This window comes from Corvus moneduloides, chromosome 6 (genome assembly GCF_009650955.1).
Source record: "Corvus moneduloides isolate bCorMon1 chromosome 6, bCorMon1.pri, whole genome shotgun sequence".
Taxonomy (NCBI): domain Eukaryota; kingdom Metazoa; phylum Chordata; class Aves; order Passeriformes; family Corvidae; genus Corvus; species Corvus moneduloides.
The window spans coordinates 37,035,477-37,056,695 of NC_045481.1; the positions used below are offsets into that span (position 1 = coordinate 37,035,477).

The following is a 21,219-nucleotide window of genomic DNA, read 5'->3' on the forward strand; positions in this document are numbered from 1 at the left end:
GTTCATGTTCTTTGGTTGAACAAATCTCTGTAAAATAAAAGTGATAAAACTTAACCACTGGATACTGTATGCCATTCATCTTGACGGGAGTTTCCCACAGCTGCCATTTAAAGTTCAACTGCCTTTCTCTGGAAAATGTATAAAAGCATAGCTCTTATCTGCTTTGCACAGCTATTACATATTTTCTTGTGCCTTTTTTGCCGTATTTAAGGTACTGCTGGGTGCAGCAGTAGTCCTGGGTCATGCCTCGAGCCATAGGCACTGACTTCAAGACCTCTGTTACCCTCTGCAAGCATCCACCTCCTTCTTCCCCCCTGTCTTATCACACTCAATCCAGTGCTGCTGCTCCCAGCACATTGATCACCTCCTCTACTTACAGCTCACCTTTGCAAAATGAAGCCCCGGCCCTGTACCCACACCTTGGCCTCTCTCCCCTGGGAAGAAGGAACGGGAGCAGCCCAGGAGGAGCTGGGAGCTGCATGTCCATGCAGTGATCTCTCAGGCGATGGGGGTGGCCCTCTCCAGGGGTTACTCCGTGGCACAGGGCATTGCCCCTTTGCAGGCACTGAGCTCAGGTTGCCCCACCTGTGAGGAGGCTTTCACCAAAGTGCACAGGGCTGTGCCAGCACACAGGAAAGTCACTGCCAGTTATTTACATGCACAGGCCTTTTTCAGGGTCCAGTTTCCCACACAGGAGATGTCCCTGCTCAGGGCAGGGAAGAAGAGGGTTTGAAGGAGCAGGCCTCAGTGGCAGCGCCCTCCATGCTGGGACTCTGCTCACACAGAAAAGGGTGGCATCAGTGCAGGACCTGTGGGGCAGGTGCAGGCTGGGAGAGGTTCCCAGCCAGAGGAAAGCACCACATTCCTTTTGGCTGTTGTGCTTGCGCTGTAAGGTCTTGCCTGGAGTAGTCTATCCTTGGTGCGCCACTGTCTTTGGCAGTGGGAGGGGAGTCCTTCACTTAGAGAGATGAGATGGGTGGGGCCTCAAGTCATTCTATAAAATAACAAGTCATTGACTCCCACAGGAATACATCCTGCAAACATGTCTTGGGAAGTGCTGCCAGTGGAGGTACCAGGAGCAGATACTGAAAATGTGTCTCTAGAACCGCTGCCTACAGAGGTGCCACGAGTAGATCCTGAAAATATATCTCTCGAATTGCTGCCCGTGGAGATGCCAGGAGTAGATCCTGAAAGCATGTCTAAAGGATTCCTGCCCATGGAGGTGCCAAGAGTAGATCCTGAAAACATGTCTAAAGGATTCCTGCCCATGGAGGTGCCAAGAGTAGATCCTGAAAGCATGTCTAAAGGATTCCTGCCCATGGAGGTGCCAAGAGTAGATCCTGAAAACATGTCTAAAGGATTCCTGCCCATGGAGGAGCCAGGAGTATATCCTGAAAACATGTCTAAAGGATTCCTGCCCATGGAGGTGCCAAGAGTATATCCTGAAAGCATGTCTAAAGGATTCCTGCCCATGGAGGAGCCAGGAGTATATCCTGAAAACATGTCTAAAGGATTCCTGCCCATGGAGGTGCCAAGAGTATATCCTGAAAGCATGTCTAAAGGATTCCTGCCCATGGAGGAGCCAGGGGTATATCCTGAAAACATGTCTAAAGGATTCCTGCCCATGGAGGTGCCAGAAACACTCTATTACATGAAATCAGGGAAGACCATGATGCCATCAGATGCACTAGAGGTAAGAAAACAGCTTTAAAGTTTCGCTTAAGGTCCTCTGCATTTGACAGAAAACAAAATCCTGCTTTGTGGGTGTGTTTGTATTCAAGCTAGCGTACAAATTTGCTGTCTGATGGAACTATACAGCAGTTCCTCTGCCTGAAGGAGTTTAAGGTGAAATTTTCACTACAAGGCTGTCAGTGGCAAAAGTCCTCCTGAATCCACTGGAGCCAAAGATCTCATCTTCATAGACAAAATGAGAGAAGTCAGAGTAGTATGGGGACAGAAAAAGATAAGAAAGGGGAAAAAATGAACAGGGAGGGAAACTTGCTCTGGGGGACTGAATTATCAGCCTTTTTTCTTCTGCAGTTAAATATTACTTTTATTAAAAACTTTGTATTTCTGTATAAATAGCAAGATTTTGACATGTATAATAATGTGTCAAACCCATTTTTTTTTGTTATAGAAAATGGGATAAGGGCAGGATAGAGACCAGGAATGGAGAATTGAATTTCACCTACACATTCCCTTTTGGGTTCTGAATTTTTTCATTTTGCTTTGCATTCTCTGTATTGTTTCAAGATTTGCATTTAGTTTTAACTGTTGTATATTATGCATTGTTCTGTGTGCTCCCTGACTGGATGAAGGTGCACCACTTCAGGAAGTGCTTTGGAAACAGAAACAGAATATTTTCAACATTTTCTTGGAGAAACTGTTCTTTAATGGTGCTCTACAAAGTGCTTCAAAAGGGGGCACCCTAAATTGTAGAAGTATTTTGGAACTTCTCTTTCCTGAAAAAGATTAAAACATTAGATCTAAAATTTTGCAACTGCAATGTTTCACATTCTATGTTCAAACTCACAGAAGATACTCTGGGGTATTTTAAACCAAGGTTTAATATTGCTAAGAGCAGAAGCAGATTGCCAAAAGTACACATTCAAAACAAAAAGCAAACCTTTTTCACAGAATAAAGGCAGAGACACCTTCTGGGTATTTTACAGCTGTGATGGTCTTTCTTCACTGACTTACTGAAAGGGTACCCCTTGGGTACACATGGATTTTGTGCCAGTGTGCACATGTGGTGGTTTGTTCATTAATCTGAGTGTGATAACACAGCTGGGTGTAACCAACAGCCCTTCTAATCGAGGTTTCATCAGAAATTGTTGCAAGTAGAAATTAATTATCTATTGTGATAATGCTGCTGCTGTTGTTTTAATGTTACCAATTATTGTTTCTTTCTTTCTTTCTTTCTTCAGGATGAAAACTCAGGCTTCGATCCCTTGGGAGATGGTGAACAGCAAAAAAGGAGAGATGACAGTACTGTGCCAGACCAAGGTGATTTCAAGGTATTAAGAACAAGAGAATTTAGAACCAAAGAGTGCTAAGGGTTTTGTTTCTCTCAAAAGGGGAGAAGGCTCATGTAGATAAAGAATGATGGCAGCAGCTTGAGTGTTGCGAGGGAAATGCCCCTAAGTCTATTGTTTGAATCATTTTATTCCTCTTAACATTTATGATTTTCATAGAATCATAGAATGGTTTGGGTTGGAAGGCACCTTTAAAGGGTCATCTTGTTCCAAATTCCTGCAATGAGCAGGGACACCTTCAAGTAGACCAGGTGGCTCAGTTTCCCTAATTGCTTGTTTTATTTCTCTGTTGCATTTTATTTGGAGCAGGCTGAATATCTAGTATTTTAATCTCTCACTTACTTGTAAAAGAAATCCACTGGTGAACTTTCTGTTCCACAATACTTTTTGTAACTGAAATGGCCAAAAGTGACAGTGAGGCATGCCCTGCTGCAATGGCTTCAGTAGCGTGATCTCCATCCTCGCAATTTATGAGGAAGTCCTGCATTATTGAACCCTGATCCTTCACCAATTCTGTGCTCCATCAGGAGAGAAACTGTAGTGGGATTCGGTAAAAGGAGTGATGCTTATGACGCCATGATGATTTTTTTGCCTTTTCTTTTATACTCCTTTTTTACCTTTTTATAACTTCTGTATTCTTAGTGGATTTTTTGCCTACATTCTTGGACTTGTTTGTCAAGCTAGGAGACTAAACATTTTAGAAGCTTCATAGTTAGGGATCAGAAAGCCCCAGACCCCAAGGTCCTCTCCAGAACACATTCTGTAAACTAAGATAGAGCCGTCCAGGGGAAGGTTCCTTGGGGAGGGGGGCTCATTCAAGCCTCTCATTGGGGAATTTTGGATAGATATGCTAATTAGTAACACCTATAGTGTTATACTCGATCTATCATGGGTGTGCATTGCAGTGTGCATTTCAGTGCATTCGACCTGGACATGTGCACCTGAAGATCCTTAAAATAAATACTGAGGTAAAACCCCTTTTCCCCTTCTACCCGTCTTTGATTCTTGATTTTAAGACCAGGAAAAAGCATCACTTGAATGTGCTAGGGCTATTTCTTGTGCATGAGCATCAGTCAAAGATTTTTTTTTTGTTAGAAATTACTGGTTTGGGTGGGAGTTCTCATTCTGCTACTGTGCAGTGAGTCTGGGCATTATTTCCTATCTGTCAACAGAGAAGTTTAAGAGTGATTAATATAAAAATTTTGTCCCATGAAGTACCTGCTTCTGAGGCAGAGAGTTCTGTGAAAATTCGTGCTATAATCCATGCAGACAAATTCTATTGAGGCAAAATGAAGCTGAAAAGGAGCTTTATCTGAAAGCTGAAGTCATATTGGGAACAGGCAGACAGGTGAGCTTTGTGGTAAGCTGCTTACCAGGTAGTTCTGCTGCAATTTGGGTGCTCACAAATTTAAACAAATTTTTATTCATAGTCACAATACTTTTTGTTTTTTCACATGCACTCTTCGAAGTTTAGCTATTGTGTTTTCCTTTCCCAGCATTAGGATAATTATTATTTTTAAAAAAATTAGTGGTTTTAAAAGATTATACTGTATTTTCACAGAATATATCCTATAATAAGTCTAGGGTCTTTGTGGCATTTCATCTTGCAAATATTTAGGTTACAATGTCTAGTATCTACAGCCTGGGGAGATACTAAAATTCTGGACCATGTCTAGGATGAAGAATTCTGTAGGTAGGATGAAGAATTCTGTAGGTAGTAAAAGCAGGCTGAAAAAAATTATTGATCCATTTTTTGGTATAATATCTGTTCCTTACAAGGAGTCAGGAACTTAAAAGCATGATGAGAGAAAGAAAAAAGATTTAAGCTCCTGGGTTATAATTACTTATGATAATTATACATATGAGAAGTAATTTCTTGTCTCCATTTCTTAATCACACACAGTGATGTGTTTGTTTTTCCTTTGTGTGCTCAGGATATAGACTTAGATGAAAGACATGTAAGGGTCATGAAGTTTCAAGGGGACAGGCATGACAGTAGTGGACCAAAAGAATCATCTGATATATTCACAACCTTCTTCTAGACCACTGTATTGCCCCTGTCTCACACTGAAGGATTATTTTTTACATTTTAAAATTCCAAAATTCATGACAATGCCTTGTTGATGGACTGAGTTGTTCTTGCGTGTGGTTACAGAGGCACTGTTTTTGTCTGTGTTCAGAATACCACACACTGTCCTAGGCACTTGCATGATCATTACTTGACTACATCAACAATCATATGTTCATGTGAAGGATGCAGATACATTTTTCTCTCCTCCTAAATGTTTCTCAAATATTAATTCTTCATCACCAAAACTACCAGAAGGCTTAAATATGGGGGTCTCTGCCTGCTCAGAGGGATTGTCTGTGAGAAAACTATGACAGCATTTGCCAGCAACTGCATATGTCTTTACACCAACATGCTGATTTTTATCTGCATTAAGAAATCTGTGTTATTTGGGCCTTGGCTGGTGCTTAGCCCCATGCTAAAGCAACAGGCAGAGCCAGCTCTGGTGTTTCAAACATCAGTGTTTATACCAAAATATTTGAGGATTGCAGCAGGTCTTGTATAATAATGCATGTGAGGGAAGGGGAGGGGAACAATTGGATGCATAGTTCTAAATTCATCATGACCCATGTTTTAATAAGGCTGAGATGCATCACATATCAGGTCAAGTCATACCTCATTTCCCTGCCAGACATGGGCTTGTTCTTTCAGGGTTTGTGCAGGTGGGAGAGCTGCAGACCTTTAACGGAAGAGGTGCAGGCTAAGCTCTCACCCTTGTGTAAAGCGGGAGCTCTGGCTTCTGCTGGGTTTTGGAAGTTGGAAGCAGCTCTTGAGATCATGGAAAGAGTGGGGAGCTGCCACACGGTAGAGCAAGATTAGGAGCAAGTTGTAACATCTGCTTCTGGTGCAGGTCGGGCTCAGTAATGTGAACAGGAGCTGAGGCAGGCAGGAGGGCTGGGTCCCTGCTGGCACCAGGCTCTTTGGCATGGGCTCCTTGACTGCCAAAAGGGCCAGAGCCTGCTGTCAGGAACAGCTCCAGCCCCAGGCTCAGCAGCAACTGGAAAGGCAGGAGTCAACAGTTCCTGAGCCACCCCCAGCCCCACGGTGCTTGCAGCAGCATGGCTCCAGCAGCAGCTCTGCTCACCTGCAGAAGCTGTTCTGAGCCCAGGCACCTCCTCTGCCACCCCGAGTGGTGGTATGGAGATGCCTAAAGTACAGACTGCTGGAATTACATGTTCCAGCACACCTCCCACTTCAAAAATGAACCTCATAAAATCAAATGAGGCCACTTCCCATCAGGTCAAAACTTTGAAATATGGTTTGTCTAATCCATATTTGACATCAAAAATGCAAAACATCTGTACCTGAGATAGAGATATGTGCCCTTGTGAATCAGTAGTCAGAAACAGAGATTTTCAGAGTGTGATGCATGTCCTGTGGTAATGTCTACCTTAGGATGAGAATCCAGAAATGTTCAATAGCTGTCAGATGTAAACACTAATTTTACAGCTATCTGGAATTAGGTGTAAAGAGTCTCAGCCCTCAGGTGGTTCATGCTCAGGTGGTTCTTTCTGTCATATTTGTTCTGCTTGGAGAGGGCAAAGCACTACAAAAGGGCACTGGTTTTTTTTTACAGATGGACTATCCTATTGCTCTGGATATAGTTTTGCATATCGAAATAATTTTGAACATGCAGTTGAACAGTTTAAGTTTTCAAATAGACCTATTTTTCAAAATCTGGAGAAGTCTGATTGTCAAACATCTGCAAACACTAAAAGGTGAAGGTAATGTAAACAGCACTGGAAGGGCTATGCACGTAGCCTGAGTTATCAAACAAATAAAACATCTCTGCAGATTTATATAAGAACTAATAGAAATAATAAATAAATAATGCATGTATTTATTTATTAAATATAATTATACATCTCTGCATTTATGGGATCACTGTGCAGTGAGAGTATCCATGTTGCGTTGATCATAATTTGAAGTTTTGCTTTTTGGAAATGTCTATCAAGCACAGTATAATGTGCATAGTCTCATTTCTCAAAAGTTTTATGAGTCCCATGATGGATATATGTATGAGGAAACAATTACCTGAAGGATACAATTCTTGTGACCTTGCATATACCTGTCATGCTCCTGTGGACACGGACAAATTTCCCCTGCTGGAACCAGGGTTACTGTGGCTGTATCCCTGAAAGGGGCTTTTCCATCTGGATATGGGCATTTTTAATTCATCGATATCCAACCAAGAATTCTGCTAATCCTGGTGAAAAGGTGGTCAGATTAGAAGAAGAAGATATGCTACTAATAAAACCCATGAAACACACAGCCTGTGAAAATCACCACTGTGGCAGCAGTGGTCACCAGCATCCCCAGCCCACACACAGCCCCACAGCCCTTGGTTGAGGTGCCCAGCCCCAATGCCTGGAGGAGGTGAAGGAAGGAAGCAATTAGAGCATCTTTTCCATCGTGGAGCCTGATTTTGTCAAGAATGAGGAAGCTTCAGAGAGGTGGCCAAGAGCAGCAGGTCTGGGCAGCCTGCCATGGGGGATCCCGGAACATCCCACAGCATCCCACGGCTGTAGCAGGCTGTGGCAGGGATTGGTGAGTGATGTTCACAGCCTGAAGCATCCTGACTGCAACTGTAAAAAACTCACACACAGTCTTCAAGGAGACCTGACTCTCAGACAGCTAGACTTTCACACACCACCAGCTCTAGATGCACCATCGGCAGGGAATGATTTGGTCCCTGGCCACCATCTAGTTAAATTAGCACCTGGAGATGAAGAAAGGAGTGCCCTGCAACATCCTGGGAGTGATTTCATCTCAGCAGAATGCTTCTCCAGGCCAGGAATGCAGGAGTACCTCAGACAAGGCAAGGAAGCTATCTTTGCCAGGAAAGGCTGCTGAGCTAGTAGATGACATAGAAACACAGAGGAATTACTGCGTGATTGCAGGAAAAACGTGGGGATAGAGAGGAAGTTTTTTTTTTTAATCACATAGATAACATACATTTTTTCAGGTTGGTCTGTAGAAATGGCTTTTTCAGCCACTGCAAAAATAAATTGACTGTCCTAAAGGTATTTTTGAATTTGTCTGATCTTCGCAGGATGGTGTCTGGAATAGTATGCAGTGCAGTTGCACTGAAATAGGTAATGGTACCAGCGACTGTGGCACATAGTTTTCTTTGCTTCTTCATCAGTTTTGCACCCAGCATGACAAAGACCATCTACTCATGAGACCAGGTGGAAGATATTCCGCATTTCATGTAGAAAAGCAGCAGCTGAGTATCTGGTTGGAGGACAGCTGCTTATTGATAATGATACAGTTTTCACACACACAAACTGAATATGATTTTCAGGATCTCTGCATTATTCTTCTGTTAGTTTATAACTGCTTTGGAATAAATACCAATCCAAAAAGAGCAACAGTCAAGTCTGAGAATGTGTTGACTGCTCCTGAAGGTTTAAGAGTAAATTCTCTCTGGATCAGTGTTGTTGGATGACGGGTCTCTGTTTTGGGAAGGCAGCTACAATATTCTGCTATCTGATGGAGCATCTATGCTAAACCAAGCACCTAACACTAAAAAAAAAAAAGAAAAGCATTCATCCAGCACACATTTGACTACCACTGTGGAATTGTGTGACTGGGGTAGTCTACAGTAAGTGAAGGGGTGAATGTTCATACTATTGATATCATAAGCTGGAAAGATGTAGCTAGCAATTGTCCATGCTGGAAGAGTCTGTTAGATGAAGAAGCCTGAAGGCTGAAGAAAGAAAGAAAGCTAGTGAGAGAAAAGCAAGTAAAAAAAAAAAGGTAAAGAAGTAGAGTCTGTGGCTGCCTGTTCTGAGCTTCCCCTCCCCCTCCCAAAGACACTTGCTCCTGCCCATGTGCTCCGAGCTCCTTTGTTCTAAGCGCGGGCAAAACCAAATGTAACTCAGACTCTTTAGCAGTGTCTGATTGGCCGCTCACCCCGGGCCCGCCCCCAGTCCTCCCCTTTCCCCTTCTCCGAATAAAAGAGGTCGTGGAGGGAGACCCCGCCCTCTCTTGGCTCAGCTGTCTTTCTGGGAACATCTGTGGTCGTCTGTCTCATTTGAAAGCTTCTAACTGCAGGGAATTGAGCGAGCAGGGAGCTATATTTCTCCCTCTTTGCTTCTGCTGATGGTATTTGCTTTGCAGCTGATACAGGTACCGATTTTAGAGCTACTAAAGTGCTAGATCGCCCTTGCTACCTCTCTAGGCTGCTTGAGGCTTTCTAAGGCATTAAAGTACTAGCCTAGCCGGTATAAAGCTGAAAAGATACCTTCCACGAGAGTCACCCTCTGGTTTCATGGACTCTTGCCTCATTAAGCAGTCCTGCCATTTTAGAGCCGCTTGTGATGTGACAGGATGTATTATACAGCTAAACTAGTGGAGTAATTTACAGCAGTGCTTCTTGAAGTAGATGCATGCCACACATACCTACATCTGAATATGAGCATGACTTTAAAGAGGGCTGGGATAGACCTGCAAAGGCACAAATGTTCCAGGAATGCAGACAGTCTGCATCACCAGAGTATTCATGACGGAGAAATTTCTGTTTCCCAATTCTTACTCCTCAGCTGGGAGAAAGTGGGGATCATTCAGATGACAGAGGAATCCCTTACTTACACCAACATTGTAACTTACTGCCAAGTATCATATCATGTTGTTCTTTTTTATGGGAAGCACAATAAAATCAGAAGAAGAGACTATGAGGTCTGTTCTACATTAGATGGAGCTGCTGTTTGGAAAATCCCAGTAAAACTTCATTTCCCTGAGACTTCAGAGAAACTAGCATTGTACACCCTGCTCATGCACTGGCATCTCAGAGTGCTGTACCACATGCAGCTGTGTTACACACACAGGAGCACAAGTTAGGAAGCACCAAACTGAGGACAAGCTGAGAAATTGACAATTTGCTGTGGCAGAAACCTCTGCATATATGGAACATCATACATAGCAGCAGCCTTTTTTTTTGTTAAAGATCTCAGGTGTTAAGTAAACAGAATAGCAGAACCTCTGTCTTTTGTTTTATACATGCATGACTGCTATTTTCTTTGTCTCTATAACTAGACCCTAGTACCTCATGTTACAGTTATCACAGTTGCTATTTAAATACATTTCTTTTGTTTAAGATGTTGCTGGAATTAATTAAAATAGCATATCCTCCTGGGAGCAGAAGAACTAGCAAGGCCTGATCACCAGGTGAATTCTACTCTCCCTATTGTCTTTGCTACCGCCACTGGCAGGTACCAGGGCTGCCAGGACAACTGATGCCTGGCTCCTGCCTTTTCCTCGGGTAACTGGCTGGTGGCATCTGCATCCCTAGTGCAAGCACAGGTCCTGATTTCTGTAGCTTCTGTTAAGCCACTGATTTTTGGGGGGTTTTTTGGGGTTATCTTTTGGGGAGTTGTTTTTTTTTTTTTTTTGTGAAATTTCAGTAAATCCTTTTGTGAATGCTGCATCTCTGAGAATTGATTTCCCCATGCCAGACAGGGAAAATCTGGCTAACATGTTAGAAAGTCATTGCATGGGAACCAAGAAGGACGTGATCAGATGGCAGAAACCATCTAATACTCCTTAAAAAATCCCAACCCACCTTTTCTCCTATCTAAGAATCTCAAATTGCTTTGCAAATAATGTATTCATTGGTTCTCACTCAAGCAATGCCACTTTTCAGAGGAAGTGTTGCTGGCGATGATCCAGGAGCTGGCAGCACCTTGTGCAGTCTCTGGAGACAAATGTGTTCGAGAATTTCCCCCATGCTTATGCAGATCCTAAGGAGCAATGAGTTTCTGCCTTCTAGGGCATATGCTGAGGTGCCTAAGCTCATTCCTAACATGTGAGTGTGGTGATCCACCTTTGCTAATTACCCAGCTGAGAAGAAGGGTAAATTAACAAGGTGTAGAACTGTATTAACATGGTTATACTGTTTCTAAACTCTGAACCGCTGTCTTTGCACAGGGTAGCTCTGAGGACATAACCTTCCATCAATTGTTTGCAATTTTTGTGGCTTCTGTAAGGTTTTTTCTATTTTGAGAACAATTGAAATAGAAGGTAAATAGATTTCATAGGTTGAATTTCATGAAGAAGCACTAAAAAAAGAAAAAAGCCATAGAATTCTCGAGATACATGTAAGAGTGGTGGAAACAGCACTGGTTTTTAAGAACTCTGTAAAAAGATTTTAACATGATATGTTAGAGGAGAGAATAGAGTATTCTAATCACATGTTGGAAAAGTAATTTGTTGTGATCAAAGAGGCATAATTATCATTCCATCTGTAAACAAGGCCCTTTTCCTCTGTTCTCTTGAAAAAAAAAAATTGGTTTAAGTTCTTCCAGCTTCTCTACTGTCTTAACATCTATTTCATCTACTTGTTTATAATTGTTATAGGAAGTCTCTGAAGTGCTATAGAAATAGAAGGATGCTCCTAAATGAGAGGAAACCTGTTGATAAAAATAGTTATCAAAAAGAATGATTTGTGGGGCTCTGCAGTAACCACTTATGCAGGTGGAAATGTTTCTAGGAGTGTGAGGAAATAACCATGTGTCACAGCCACAGGAAATGCTGATTTATTTATTGGCTTGGTCAAAATAGTCTTTTGCAGATAGCTCTGAGCCAGAGACAGGTTTATGCAATGAGCCAGCAGGAAATCATCTTCCTTAGATGAAGGAACTTACATTTATCTTCTAATAATAAATAGGAAGAGGTCCCTGCAGCCACAAAACCTGGAGAGACTTGTTTTATAGAAGACTAAGGCTGAGATATTCAAAGGGCAAATAGGAAGTTACGCACTTTCAATCCTCAGGGTTTTTTTGGAGGAAGGTAGTATGCTTTATTTTTCTCCAACCCATACCTAACTCTTTAGATCCTAAATCCTCTGGAAACAATTTTCAGCCATTGGCTTATCTCATAGTTGTGATTTACAAAAGCTCATATTACTGTTACTCTTTTCCCCGTACAGTTGTAATTGAAGGAAATCTATATTTTTAAAGCAGAAGGGAAAAGCACCTCTTAAAGTGGTACTTCAGGTTTATCCCATGGGGGTCCACAACAACTGATACTCTCCACAGCACTTTTTTCAATGCTATGGGACCTCATGGGTGGTTACTAAGAAGATTGACTGTAACTTTGACTAAGACTGATGGCATTTTGACAACTTCATCATGGTGCTCACCAGTGCATTTACTCTGTTCAAGAGACTTATTGTAGTTATGTTTTAGACTAGACTCAGCAGTTTCAGAGCAAGAGGTTTTGCAAGCATCTCACAGGCTGTGTAACTTGTCAGGGATTTATCCCTGTTTTTTCTGCTCTGATGAGCAATCTGGAGTCTCAGAGTAACAAAGCAAAAAGACAGTGAAATATATAAAATGTTAAGACATTTTTAACAGCAGAAGCTTCATCTGCAGAATAGTGAGATAGCTGACCAAATTTTACCAACTGTATTTGTGTTTTGTGGCACCTGGTTAGTTTGCACATTTGAATTTTTTTCCCACCAAAGGCTTATTCAGACCCTCTTGTCACTGTTCTTCTCCAGATAGAATCCTCTCCTTGCTTCCTGTTGACCGTAAGGATCATCCGGATGAGAAATCTCCAGCGAGTAGATGCCTGTAAGTATTGCCAGTCTTAGTGGTAACTCAGAGAACAGAAAAATCATATCTTTTATGATTTTATAACAACCTTTTCTTGGTGTTTCTGAAATAACCCAGTGTTTATGTAAATTACTTGTTATAAACCAGGTCAGTCCTTGCTGCTTGCTGCTGTTTCATTGTTCTCCCTGTGCTTTCTGACTGGTTTCAAGACTTGAATGTATTTCTGAAAATAAGTACTTTCTCTCAAAGAAAGGAGAGTTTCTGACATAGGTAGATTAAGAAAGACTGCATTCTGTATTTTCAAAAACAAAGGGTAATTCAGCTGGTGGGCTGTAGCACCTTGGGAAATGTGGCTGGGAGAAGCAAACGTTATCAACCTCCTCAATCTTGGTTCTGACAAAGACGAATTGAAAAGGAAAAGCTTTTTACAGTCATTACCACCAGGCTAATGCCATCATTAATTACCCTGAAACAACAGTAAAAAAGCCATGCTAACTGAGGGCTGGATGCTTGGTCCTTTCTAAGGCTCCTGCAGCAGACTTGCAGTTGTGCAAGAGTGTGAGTCACGTGGCAGGGAAGTGGTGGGAAGGGAGTAAGTGGGAAAGGAAAACACCACAGTTTTGTAAAAGAACATGGACTATCCACATGTGCACTGAGGAGAGGTGTTTCACACAAAATAGGCAAGTTAACAGTTTGTTTTGTTTGAGTAACTAGAGCTACGTGACTACCTGTGAAAGGATGCTGAAACTAGTTCGAGAGTGAGCATGGAAGGGAAATTATGTAACTCTCATGATTCTCGTGATTCTCCTATTTCTCTGTAAGCAGCAGTGATTGGCTCTATAATGTCTTGCACAGGAAGAGTCAGGAAAGATTTTCTGAGAGACAAAGATCTGGATTTACCACGCAGTACCATTCCCGTCTTACCCCGTGGTTGTCACATGTTTTTCTGGAAGGTGTATCAGAGGACTTCCCCGTGTCACAGCTCTCAGTGAGGTCATATCACTGGGCTGCATGCTCTGCACCTCCCTTCTGGTCCATGGCTGTGGCACATGTGTGATGATGCAAGAACACAGAAAGGTCTCATCAGGGACTCAGATCTTCTGTGTGTCAGGCAACAAGGCAAATAACGAGGCTGTAGAAAGAGATTGTGCAAGCAGAACTGAGGTAATATTTTGCATTAAATACACAGCTGACTAGTTTGGCTGCATCTATTCATATAATTAAGGATTGCTTGATATGCTTTGTATCTTAAAGATACAAGAACGATGAATCACATCAGTAGAATAAAGTACTTGCCAGCCAAACAGCCATCAGTCACTGATCTCCAATGATAAATCCAAAGTCATATAGTAGTTAAACAAAATCAGTTTTAATGCATTTTAAAATCAGTAGCATTACTTCTAGGTTCTCCAAATATATTCAAATACGTATTTTTACAGTTTCAAAATTCTTCAAAGCATTCTTGTCTGCCTGGAATTTCCCAGATTGGAAAAAATAAATAAAAACATTTGAGGAAACAGAATAATGACTGAAACAACTTTTACATCCAGAGGGACTGAATAGGCTACAGTCCTTAAGAGTGGAAGTGAAATTATTTAGGAGGACATGGAAGCTCTCACTATAAAAAGGAAGAGGCGAAGAAGGTGAATAAGGAATCATTTTTCACTATTTTTCAGAAGGAGGCTAAGAGACAAGAGTGGTGGGAAGGTAGAATTAAAGCCGATGATATTCTACAGAAGAACAGTGAAACTGCTGTCAGAACCTTATTTTTAAATCCAAACTAAGATATGAAATGTGAAATAGAGTAGGAAATGAAGAAGGCTAGGGCCTACTGAATATTTTCCACAAAAACTTTTCCATCACAGGAATTATTTTTTAAATCAGTAGGAATATGATGATTTCTCCACAACTTTTTTTAGAAAAAAAATTGACAGAATTAAACTTTTTTGTTGTTGTTTCCACATTATAATGTTAAAAAGTAGAAAACCTATAATTAAGGTGTCTATTGACCTATATCATAATTCATATATCATTTTTCAAGCAGTTCTGAATTTCTGTTTTTCCCTCTCACTTGGACAGAAAAGCATCAAGGCTTATTGAACACTTTCAACAGCATAAAATGCAGCGTCCAACCACTTTGAGACAGTCAGTAGCTGTAGGGTGACACTGGGCCAAACCTGGTGGAGAAGGAAAGAAAAGAAGAGAAAAAGGCCTTGTTGCAGACAGGAAAGATTTTGCTTTTCCCCATAGGTCAATGTACAAGCTCTTGTTCCCTTCTCTGCCTGCAGACTCCTTATCTGCTGCTGAAGGACCATCCTCATTCACTGCTGCCATCACTTGTCTCTCTCAAAAGCCTCACATCACAGGACATTCATTCTCAAAGCTAGTTACCTTTTGCATTACATAGTATCTGATCTTTTTACTGCTGAGAACTGTGTCAAGAAAGGTTTTCAGGGTGCTGAAGTACCTTGCATAATCTTCAAGAAGAAACACAGTAAATGGCATTTTTGTATGTGGCTGTTTGAGACATACCTAATTTAGGTGCCTCTGAGAAAGGGGATGTAAAATGCTTCACTAACTTTCTCCTGGTGCCTTTTGGGAGAAAGACATGGTCCCTTTCTTCCTGGAGGTGGCAACTGGTTAAATTCCAATGTCTAACTCAATGAGCTCCTTCTGCAGGAAGCCTCTGCCATCTCATACAGCAGGAGTAGTTCTGCAGCTCCTTTCACAAACCCTCACAAAGAAAATCACTGAGGGCAAGGCAGAGATGAAGACCTTTTGCAGTTGTTCTCAAAAAGTGGAGGAGGATCCCAGCCCCTCTAATCAGACAGCAGCTCAGGGTTAGTGTGTGTGTGCGTGTGTGTGTGCATGCACACATGAGTACAGGAAAGCTTGTTGGCTGAGAAACTGAAGTGCCTGACTAGAAGAAAAAATGCTCACCCTTTTATTTTAATACACAATATCACTGTTGTCTGTAACTCATGCAAGGAGGAACAGAAACGACCTTCTCTTCTAGGCCATCTTGTGATCTGTGCTTTTCCTCTCTCAGAAGGGAATCTTGAGAAGAGTTACATTGCATCAGACATTTCTATTTTTGAATAACTTATGCTTATTGTTGGTACCAGTTGCTGCAGTAACCTTTCCAGTGTCCTGCAGCACTGCTGCCTTTGCCACATTAGCAATAGTTTTGCCTCTCCCCCTCCCCAGTAAGCCAGGCTGATTGCTACGTGTCCTTGTGGCTGCCAACTGCGACGTGTGAAAGGTCACGCACTAAAACTGTGAGAAACTCCGACAATCCAGTGTGGAACGAAACCTTCTACTTCAGAATCCAGAGCCAGGTCAAGGTAAGGAGCCAAAGTTGTCTGCTTGAAGCAGCCTGAAGATTTTGTATATGTATCTCCTGAACTGTGCCCAGGAATTGTTGAAGAGACAGCACATGATAAAGGACTGCTCAAAGCATTTAATAGCAGAGGTGACAGAGTTCCTATGTCTGTTCAATGGTGCTGCATAGGATGGCCAGAAAGTGAGCTCAGTTCTGAAGTTTTAGGGAAACAAGAGACTCTTATGAGTCAGTGCAAGATGGATACAGAATCTGGGAGTTACCTAAGCTGTTGTATAGGTATAGCCAATGCATTTTGTTACAGCAATTAAAATGAACTCGGCAAGAATGAATATGCAGTTCAAGTATATTTTTCTAAAGGGGGGTGATATTTAATTTCTCAGCTTTTCTTCTCAAGCACATCCTCAGCAATACTTTTTGCCTGGAGCTAATGATGTCCAGCCTGAGAAACTATAAAAAACTCTTCTCCCTCTTTTTACAGAATGTGCTGGAGCTCACAGTGTATGATGAGGATTTTGCTACTCCAGATGACCATCTCCTCTGTGCACTCTTTGATACTGCTAAACTTCCACTTGAAAGGACAGTGATCCTGTACTTCAAGCCCAGCCCAAATGTGAGAGCAGCTAAGCAACTAAAGCAACTAAGAAACCAGTGGAGAGTTACAGAACACTTTCAAAATCTTTCTGAACCTGCCATGGATTACGTATCCTAATAATGAGTACATGAATTGCCATTCAAATTACAAGCACAAAAATGTGGTAAAAAATCTGAATTTGAGAGTCTGAACCCCTCTTTCCAATATTTTATAAATTATTAAAGACCATGGTACTGAAACAGTGCAGTAGGGAGGGGAGGGCTCTAATTGCGAGCTACCTCCGAGCAATACCAAGGCCATACAGCTGTTGTAGGGTGAATAATCTGTACATTTTTCCCCCATGAATTTCATAACTTGAATAATTCCCATAGTTCATAACCCCCTACCCCTTTGCTTGTGTCTACTTTCGCCCCGAAAGGCAAAGATGAAGTTGTCCCTATGTGTATCCCACTATGAATGGAAGATGATTCACTCAGTTTACCAGTTTCCCATCTATAAAATGGGAAAAATAATCTTGATTCCCTTTGAGATCTAAGGATGAGATCAGCAAAGTATCTCATATGCAACTTCTTGCTACCAGGGACAGATTCTGGTACCCAAACTAGGTCATTCACAACCAGCTCGTACAGATCAACACTGCCTGGGGTTGCATAACAGCAATTCTGAATCACTCACTTATACTGTCCTCTGTTTATTACAGAAAAATAATGGGTGTAAAGTTTGTTTAATTTCCAAGATAATAGCCAGTACAGTAAGTCATGGCAGGACAGTGCCAGGAATAGCTGGGAGAAAAGGATGGAATTCAGAAAACAAAGGAAGTTGCAAGTTGTCTTTGTGCAGCAGCTTCACACTAAGAAATAGAAGTATAGGTTGTTTTGATGATATCTTGAAGACAGGAGATGAGGCAGGAATCATTTAATCATCTGGCTGAAATGTTGATTCAGACCACCCACCTGAAATATTTATCACAGGCTACTCATTGCAACCAATAACTTCAATATTGCCTATCAGGGACTCGTGTTTAGACAAGGGACAAAGTATTATGTAGCTACTTCATTTGATATCTTGTTCTTGCTTTCAGGCCAAGGAGGAGCTAGAGGTTGAATTCAAATTGGAGGTCGCGTAAGTGATACAGAGACTATTTTAAAAATGCAAAAATCATTAATGATAAAACAAAGAAACAGTACTAGAAGTCATGATTTTTCTGTTAAAAATTGCCAGCCTTCTCCTAAATCATTGCTGCAGTCTCCAACACCAGACTGATTAGCTTGTTCTGTAGCTTAGCTGCTCTCAAAGACACACATACCAGTTACCCAGAGACCTGTGGATGCCCCATCCCCAGAAGTGTTCAAGGTCATGCTGGATGGGGCTTAGAGCCTGGTCTAGTGGAAGGTGTCCCTGCCCATGGCAGGGGATTGGAACTAGATGATCTTTAAGGTCCCTCCCAACCCAAAATATTCTATGATTCTATGACTTGTCTACCTGGGGACATTTCAGAAGGCTTTCTGAGTGTGCAAGCATCCCTGCCTATCAATTTTTCCTTGTCTATTTCAGGTTGTGTATTGGACACACTTCTAGTGTTGAAACATACTGGTTAGGTTTCCAGTGTATCTCCAATTCCTTCAGTTTTCCCTTGCAGTACTGTTTGAATCCTAGTAATTGTGTTTTCCTTCTGCCTGGCACAATCACAATGTGATGGAAACTCTTGTAAGGATGTAAGGCTCTTTCTCCAGCACAGCCATCCTGCCATCCATGAATCACTATTTTTATCTCTGTGTTGCCAAAAGGTAGCTAAGGCATGGCAGAAATAAAGTGACCAGCCTAAGATCAGCTCTCAGACTACTGGGGAGGCAAGGCCAGAAGTCAGGTCACTCCACACCATCTCCTGACTTCACCTGAATGGTCTGGAAAGTTTTTTTTTCCCCATGTAATTGGTACCCGTTGCCCTGTGCCACTTTGAAACAGGCTTCCGGGGAAAGTGGTCACAGCCCTGCCAGAGTTCAAGAAGCCTTTGGACAGTGCTCTCAAGCACATGGTGTGACTCTTGGGGTTGTCCTGTGCAGGGCCAGGAGTTGGACTTGGTGATCCCCATGGGTTCCTCCCAACTCAGGATATCTGCATGCCAGCAAATACATATAACTGGCTTCCCAACAAGGATATGCTGGTTTATCAGCATGTTACTGCTGCAATACATTTATTTTATGTGTTACAGTGAGAAGAATTTGACTGCCTAACAGTAGATTCCATTTCAGATGATCGTGAGATTGCACTGTAAAAAAATAGCCATGATACACATTGCTCAGCTTTGGTACAGAGATGAGTCCCCTCAGAGCAGTGCTCAGTCCAAGCAAGCAAGGAAAGGAGCTTGTTACGTACCTGCTGGAGTCCCTCAGACTGTTGCTTTTTTTAAGCAGGAAGAAAGGGCAACATCCTGGGTAAAGATGAGTGGGATTTGTTTAACTTTAAAAAAACAGTGTTTTTCATTTTGTTTCCCAGATCTGGTCCTCATGAAACAATTGCTACCAATGGAGTGCTGGTGGTATGTGTCTTTCCCAAGATATTTTAAGAGATTGCTTAATGTAAAGGGAAAGGGAGGCTGGGGGTTAGGAAAGCCAGTAGGCAAGTTCTTTATCTTTCTTTCCTCTTTCCTATTTAGATACTTTCAGAATGGGATATTTTATTTACCTGTTCATTGGTGATATCCCATTTGTCCTATACTTCACCACACCACACACCACACACATGCACAATTTTCTTCTGGTACCAGTACTTCAAAAAACGTTATAAGAACACAATGATAAAAAGGCTGTGAAGCCACTTATTGATAATATACCTAGCCCTTTCCTCCCCTTGGAGATGAGCCATGCTCTGTGGGTAAGTTCTGTGTGAAATACTGACTTATCAAAAATACATTATGTGGAAGAAGAGTGACTGCCATAAAATAAAATCCACCCCCAAAATGCAAATAGCAATGCTTCTTCAGAAAGCCCTGCCTACTGCTGACTCTTTATCTCTCAGTAACATATCTTTATTTATTTATTTCCTAGTTTAACCCTTTGTATTTATGCTATTATCCTGAAAACGACAGGATTGATTTTTTTCCTTTGTATATTCCCCTCACTGTGCCAAATCTTACGTCATTGTCACACATGGGATGCCTACAAGTCCCTCCAAAGCTTTTCCTTTTCTTTAGTCAGTGGCTAATGGGAAAAAGCCCAGAGATGCCAGGGAATCCAGAACTCCAAGTGGCTCCAAGCTGAGGGTCCACAGCTCCCTGTAATGAGGATGGGATGTGATGATCTTTCTCACAAATTCCTGCAATCTGTCTTTCACAGTGTCGTGAACTTTGCTGCTTGGAAGTTGAAGTGGCAGAGAAGACGATGCAAAAATCAAGTAAGATTGCCACTTTATTATCTATTTACCAGTAGTTGCATGCTTACTAATGAGAAGATGCCCCTTTCATATAATGTGTTAGTGTAATAAATAGTGCTTACAGTATTCAGTGAAGTTAATGTCAGGTAAATACATTAGGTTATTATAGACTCCAATGACCTCATCTAGATATATGTTAATAAGGCCTATTAAATGCACAATAAAGTTGAAATCCCAGTTCTATATCACAGCAGGAATATTCAGAGTCCCCCTTCTATCAAAAGAACGTCCACTTTGCTCCTTTTCCTTCAGTGCCAGCACTTCCCACTGGGCAAAGCTGTGCTACCTGCACCTCATTTTTAATCAAGCCAGCACATTTTTCTGGTTAATCATATTAACATTTCTCATGATCTATGTTTTGCTACTTTAGAGAAAGAGCTTTCCCTCACTGTGAAGGGCTCCTTTGAGGGGACACAGGATATTGTGCTGGGCCCCAATGGAGTCGTCAGCCCGTCATGTCCCACCGAGTTCCACTACATCAAGTATGCGGAGCCAACGCTGGATGTCATGCTGCCAAAGAAGAGGCACTACCACCCTGTATGTTGGAGTGGCCTCAGTGATGGAGGGATTTTGAGTGTCTCTCAAGAAAGTGGGAGGAAGGAGAGAGGGTAAACCCGTTACTGGTTTTGTCCTAAAGCATGTTGTTTTCCCAGTGGTCCTGTAGGTACAGTACAGAGACAGGCTCCCCAGTCGTGATGCTGAACTCGCTGCCCATGGGAAGGAAAACGACCATTGCAGAGGTAAGCATCACTTCCAGCTGTTGGGAATAAAAGGTCACTCTAATAGAAACCATTCCTCGTAATGTTGTCCCAGATGGCTGCTAAGAGTGTCAGAAATGTTGATTTTTTATTAGACTTAGAGAAAACAGGAGCTTTGTTTCTCCAGATGTTTTCTCCACAGAGGCAGATTGTCCCTGTATTACTCTCCATTACATGCCAGTAGTGGAGACAGAGACCTACAAGGATGTAAGAAAACATCATACTTCCTTCAGTACATCTCTCCCTGTTTACCCAAAGACTCACTGACTCTTCCTTTGCTTAGGATCCAAACTGAAAGTTGCTCTTTGGGCACAAAAGAGGAAAACGCCAATAAACCTGCCCTTAGTCAACCATATGATTAAGAGGCCAATATATTGAAATATGCTGAAAATATTAGTCACAAAGTATGTATTTTAAATAATATAATGAAAATAT

At 41.8% G+C, this 21,219-nt stretch overlaps 1 protein-coding gene across 1 annotated transcript in view; it reads left to right on the plus strand.

The window, feature by feature from the left end:
- Nucleotides 1-21,219, plus strand: part of LOC116445975 — a 60,370-nt gene that overhangs the window by 4,071 nt on the left and 35,080 nt on the right. The window contains exons 2-11 of the mRNA XM_032113170.1: nt 1,026-1,693; nt 2,928-3,017; nt 12,605-12,677; nt 15,867-16,003; nt 16,481-16,612; nt 17,676-17,716; nt 19,091-19,133; nt 19,930-19,987; nt 20,397-20,563; nt 20,680-20,766. Of these exons, the coding sequence (XP_031969061.1) occupies nt 1,026-1,693; nt 2,928-3,017; nt 12,605-12,677; nt 15,867-16,003; nt 16,481-16,612; nt 17,676-17,716; nt 19,091-19,133; nt 19,930-19,987; nt 20,397-20,563; nt 20,680-20,766 (1,496 nt within the window). The remainder of the gene's footprint in view (nt 1-1,025; nt 1,694-2,927; nt 3,018-12,604; nt 12,678-15,866; nt 16,004-16,480; nt 16,613-17,675; nt 17,717-19,090; nt 19,134-19,929; nt 19,988-20,396; nt 20,564-20,679; nt 20,767-21,219) is intronic.